This window comes from Papio anubis, chromosome 11 (assembly GCF_008728515.1).
Source record: "Papio anubis isolate 15944 chromosome 11, Panubis1.0, whole genome shotgun sequence".
In the NCBI taxonomy this organism is placed as follows: Eukaryota; Metazoa; Chordata; class Mammalia; order Primates; family Cercopithecidae; genus Papio; species Papio anubis.
This window is the reverse complement of record NC_044986.1, coordinates 58,992,446-58,998,303: the sequence shown is the minus strand read 5'-3', so window position 1 is coordinate 58,998,303 and position 5,858 is coordinate 58,992,446. Positions and strand designations below refer to the sequence as shown.

The window sequence follows — 5,858 nt, the reverse complement described above, 5'->3', positions numbered from 1 at the left end:
GGCTTTAAAATCTGCAGAAGGCCACTAGCTTTTAGTACATAATCTTACAGTACACATTGTGAACCTTTAATGGTAATCAAACTGTAGACACCAGAGCAGGCAAGCTTTTCCCTGTCTTGCAATAATCAAGTAAGAATTATCTCTAAACAATTTGAAACATGTCTTCATTTTCCATAAGTACACTGATTTTGTTTTTCTTTTTTTGACATGCAGTCTCGCTCTTGTCGCCCAGGCTGGAGTGCAGTGGCAGGATCTCGGCTAACCACAACCTCCACCTCCCAGGTTCAAGAGATTCTCCTGCCTCAGCCTTCTAGGTAACTGGGATTACAGGTGCCCACTACCATGCCTGACTAATTTTTGCACTTTTAGTAGAGATGGGGTTTTGCCATGTTGGCCAGGCTGGTCTCCAACTCCTGACCTCAGGTGATCTGCTCGCCTCAGCCTCCCAAAGTGCTGGCATTACAGGTATATTGATTTTAATCCAGAAATGCAAACATCCCCAGATTTGGGTTTGAAGATTCAGTATCTATAAGGGACTTGACAAATGGTTTCCTTCTTTGACAGCAGATGCCTCATTGCAATGGAAGCGATCAGTGATTGGCTTCTGTATATACGTTTAAGTTATTTAGACCTGCAATTACAGAAGTAGCACTGCTCTCAGGTTAGAATTGGAAAGCAATAGGCAAGCCCTGAATTAAAGATATATTGCTTCTTCACCGGGCTGGAGAGCTAGAGCACAAGATTCAGAATCAGTAACAGATGAGTAATGGCAGAGTCCTCCCGAGATGCCAGGACTGAGGCACCTACAAGGAGACAACGTAAAGGGGGAATAAAAGGTGTGGATTTTGGGAGTTCAGGGTTACTAGTGTTAAAAGCTCAGAAAACCCTCTCCTGTTGACAAAACACATATTATTTAAAAAGCAGGCTATCACTTTCATTAATAAATAGCAGTTGGTGTAAATGCAATCCATTCAAATCAGGCTTAGTAAAAATCAATTCTCATAAAATAGCTAAGTAGGTACACAATACTCTGCATTGATATAACTGGCCACTGACAGAACCAGATACTTTAAAAGCTTCAGAAGCATTTAGACAGACAATTTCTCACCCATGAGGCAATTATTGCATTTATTATTCACTACAAAAGTGATTAGTATCATTGTGCTCATTAGTCTTTCCTAGGGGAAGATAACTTTTATCCCACAGTTGTTATTAAAAATTATCTATATTGGAGGGAGTATATAGAAATACAATAGCAACATATCAAGTCAGTCATGACGAACAGTTTATGCACACAGGTGCAACATACTTTCTGCACCACACTTTGTCTTTGTAATAAGCATATTCTTTCCTTAGTGGCTCACTAAAACAAGTTACATTTTGTCTTCACCACTAATTTACTCAGAATTTATTAGTGAACCAAAAGTTTCACTGTTCTTATTGAACTGAATCTGAGATATATTGCTGTTTTGGCCTGCAACAATTTCAGTTACTCTTTTGAAAGCACCTTAGGTATTTTCTTCCAATTTGCTTGTAACTGAAAACTTTAAAACTTTTTTTTTTTTCATAATGAAGTCATAATTCTTCCTTTATTACTATCCTACAGCCAGCATGAGTTTTTGTAGGTTAATGTACTCTAGGTTGTATTATAACACATACATTGCTATTAATAATCTTTGTAAGCTAATCAACTTTTTGCTACAATATAATCCAAAAAAGTATATGATTGATAACCACATTCATTACCGTGCTATGGAAAAAAAAAAACCACCTTTTATTTTGTGAAGTTTTCTAAGAAAATCATTTGCATATCTAGAATTTTATTTTCAAACTAAGTGGCATGAAGAACTGCTTCGAACTGCCCCCAAAGGCATTTTAAACGACATCAGAATGTGGAGCTACAATAAAACAATTTTAACAACCCTGGAGGAAATACTTGGTACTGTGCCTGTGTCAGGTTTTATAATAAAGTGGCATGTCCTGTGGAATATCTTTTTGTGTTTTGTTTTGGTTTTATTTTTAAATCACTCACCAAGTATTTGCTTTTTTATACTATCTTAAAAACTGGGAACAAATACTCCCTCACCCTGGGTCTCTGTGTGTATAAAGAGGCAAAGGCACATACTCTTTCTCTACATACCGGGTCAACATTCCACCAACAATAGCAAATCTCCCTTTATTATAGATATTAGAACTCTATTGCCACTTGGGCAAGTCAATCAAGAGGGCTTAGACGACAGCTGGGCAAATTTTAATGTGTTTATTTCTACAATTTGTTTTTATTAAAAGTTTTGTGAAAAAAGGAATCTTATAAATAGTAAAAAGGGAGAAACAGTGCTTCATGGCCTGAAGCAAATGGTGTCAATACATCTGTAAACAAGGTGAGACTGCTCAGACTATTAAACGCACAAAAATAAAACTAGTCACAGATAGCAAGACTGTTCATTTCAGGGTTTGGGAGTGGGAAGTGGGAAGTGTTTAATCCCAAGTTTTGGTGCCCTAAAATGGCTAGCAGTCTAGTTAATTCTCAATTCTCTAGCTGTGATCTTCTGTGCCTTCTATCTCGTCCTACAGAAAATCACATTAGATGAACCCAGCGCTCAGTCGTTTTAGGGAGAGGGTTGAGACAACACTGCCAGCAACACAGCTGGAAATACCCGAGTCGGGAACATTAGAGTTCCTGAGAGAATGTGAAACAGCTATCAACATAATATTTCTCCCTACTTTTACAGTAAAATATTGGAAGTAAATAAAGATAGGGAATACAACAGCTGGCTAGGAGTGTTTTACATTCAGTTGTTTGGAAGCATAACACATTCAGCTCCTTTGAATCTTCCCGTTAGAAAATATAGAATTACTCTATCACCTTCTAAGGTACAGTAAGACAAGAAAAAAAGTCATGTGAGGATAATACAGTCTTTGCATTAAAGGTGAATCTGCAACATGAAATCTGCTCAACTCACAGATCTGGAGATTCATAGGGAAGATAAGCTCTAAGTGACCATGTCACAGAGATTATGCAGGTGCTGAATTTCTTAGTAGATGCTGCCTGAGTAAACCAGATGTGGCTACTGGGCACAGGGAGGAAAGAAAATAAATCTTGTCCTCTACATGCATAGTTATGTTGTGAGAGTGATCCCCAAACTGAAAAAATCATTTAATTTTCACAAGGAATTAATTAGGCAGGCCAGCTCACTTTAAACAGTAGCTCATCTCTTTAAACCTAGTTTTTACCAATGACTTGAACTAAAAACAATTCAAACCACTGGGTCATGCACAGTCAATAAGTTAAAACTGTAAGAAAAAAAGGGCATAAGGGCATGAGTGGAAAATAAACCCTATTTACCTAAGGGGTGGGGAGTGGGAGGAAGAAAACCACTTAGTATTTTGTATAGAATGGGGAAGAGAGGAAGATACTTTCATTATGGCTTTAGGATGGAAGCGCTTCAGATAGTCCCCTGCCCCATTCCTCCAAATCAAAGCCCCAGTGGCAGTGACGGTACCAGGAAACAATCTAGCCTCCCCGCCCACTCCGCCCCCATAACCGTGCCCGGCGGCTGCTGTCCAGTCGCCCGTGCTTCCCAAGGCTGCCGAGGAAGCGGCTGCTGCTCATTCCAGTAGATCCAACGCCCAGGCTCGGGGGTAGAGAGAGACACAGCCCTTGTGGTAGGGTAGGGCACGTCTTCGGCCCACTGCTCCTGGGCGCCGGTGGCTTCAAGGGAAGACCTTGGGACCTGGATAGGGTTCTCCCTCGCACCAGAAGTCATCGGCCTGTGGGGTCTCCAGGAGCCACACCTCTCGGGGCAGGTCACAGGCCGAGCTGGAGGCCTCCTTGGGCCTGACCGGCTCCAGCACCCGGTAATAGTGGCAGTCCCGGCCGTCGTCCGGGTCGTAGGGCGGGGCCAGGATGTCCAGGAAGGCGGCAGGCCCTTCCACGGCGTCGATCTGGTGCAGGTTGTCCCGGTGCGGTGTCAGGATGCAGGGGCCACTGGCCTCGGTGTACTCGGCCCGCGAACGCAGCACGCCCGGCCGCACTGCTTCTCGCTCCCGGGGCTGCAGCGGCGGCTCAAACTGCTGCTCGGGCGGCAAGGCCCGCGGCCGTTGCCCGCCGCCCGCGTCCAGCTTGTCCATACAGCTGATGCGCACGGTGCCGTATAGCACCTTGAGCATGCCATGCATGCCCGGGTGGTCGTGCAGCGGGATGGACGTGCCGCTCTTGAGCAGGAACACGCCCAGACTGAAGCCGTCCGTCTCGTAGATGTGCATGTAGGTGACTGGCGGCAGGTTGGGCGGCAGTGGCTGTAGTGTGGCCTTGCGCGGGGCGATGTTCAAGTCCTCGGCGCGGACCTGGGTCAGAAGGCTCTTCAGCTTGCTCAGATTCTCCGGGAAGCCCGGCGGCACCGGCGCCTCCGGGCCAGAAGCCGCGCCGCGATCGGAAGCGCCGCGACCGCCCCCGCTGTCCCGGAAGGTGAGGCAAGCCTGGCGGGCGATCCGTTGGATCAGGGAGGCCATGTTGTCTCGGGGCATGGTCTGCTGCTCCTCTGCGTACCGGGACCGGCCCCCTCCTTTCCTCCGCCCCTTGCGGTCCCCGGCGGCCGCCACGGCTGCCCGCAGCCCGGGTCGAGGCGGGAGGCCCCGCAACCACCGGCCCGTCGGGCGCGCGGCACCGCCGCCAACCTCAGCAGCCACGCGCCCGCAACTGCCCGGCGCGCTCGCCTTGCGCCCCCTCTGAGCGTGCACGCGCACGCCCCACACCCCGCACTCACGCTCCGGGAGCAGATACCGGCCGCGCGGACGGTGCCAGGCTTTGCCTTACGCCCGGTGCTCCATTCATGCGGCCCGCACCTACGACGGTGGCCGGGCGCCCGGGGACCCTGCAGAGCATGCTGGGACTTGTAGTCCGGTCTTCCCCTTGAGCGCTGAGAGAGTTCACTTAGTTGATTGGAAAATGGAGGAACTATTACACATGTTGGGAATAAAGCGATCTTTTTCAGAATGCAGAGGTGTTTTTCTTGTTTTAAAAAAGATGACTCGAGGTGCAAGAGTAGCAGTCACTTGACTACAACTCCCGGCATCCCCCGCAGGGTGGAGTGACGCACTTCCGTCAGCTGGCCCGCGAAGTAGTGGAGGCTCTTGGCCTTCATAAACAACAGGGCAAGTAGGGTCGTTAACCTTCTGGCGCCGCTGGGGCCTGGTTAGGCATGCAGGGTCGCCTTCCATTGGCCTTGCCCCTGGGAAGGAGGCTGTTGAGTCAGCCTTAGCTCCTCATAGCCGCCTAGGTAGCACTGTCTCCCACGGGAATTGTAGGAGGGCGCTTTTGTAATTTTGTGTTTCCTAGGAGGGAAGGGGGTCCAGGCTGTCCTCTGTGATCACCAAGGTTACTCGGCCCAGCTGGGCCCAGTTGTTTGCATCAGGACCTGATGACGCAGCTCTTCTGGTTACAGAGCACGATAGCTTTTTGCTGGAGAGGCTTGAGAGGCCATTTACAGTGGTCGTGGATTCCGAATACTAGTGGTTGTCAAATCTTAGTTTGCCTGAGAAGGGGGAGGGGGCTTTTATAAATGCGGATTCCCTGTCGTCACCCAGAGATGGAGTTACTAGATGGTTCTGAGGCAGCCTAGGAGAAACAGTGGTGTGCAACAGTCAGTTCAATCAGTAATTGTGAAATTAGTTCACTACACAGAGGCATCCTGCTCTGTGGCGTGAACTAACTTTTGACATAAGTAAATGACTAGAAAAGCAAGACAGTAGATACTATGACTGTAAACCCTGAGTTTAAAGTCTTTTTGGACTCCGAAGCTGACCATGGGTTTCTTGTACATTTTGTAATTGGAGTGATTCAGTAAATCCTCTCAAGT

General features: G+C 47.4%; 1 protein-coding gene across 1 annotated transcript; it reads right to left on the bottom strand.

Moving 5' to 3' along the window:
* Positions 1-1,111: 1,111 nt before the first annotated feature.
* On the bottom strand, positions 1,112-5,042 carry ADO (2-aminoethanethiol dioxygenase). Its single transcript, XM_003903909.5, has one exon. It carries the CDS (start codon positions 4,525-4,527, stop codon positions 3,715-3,717), a length of 813 nt encoding a protein of 270 aa, XP_003903958.1. The 5' UTR covers positions 4,528-5,042; the 3' UTR covers positions 1,112-3,714.
* Between the last annotated feature and the right edge of the window lie 816 nt (positions 5,043-5,858).

Coding starts and splice junctions, on each gene's coding strand:
- ADO (XM_003903909.5), bottom strand. CDS start 4,527: ATGCCCCGAGACAACATGGCCTCCCTGATCCAACGGATCGCCCGCCAG.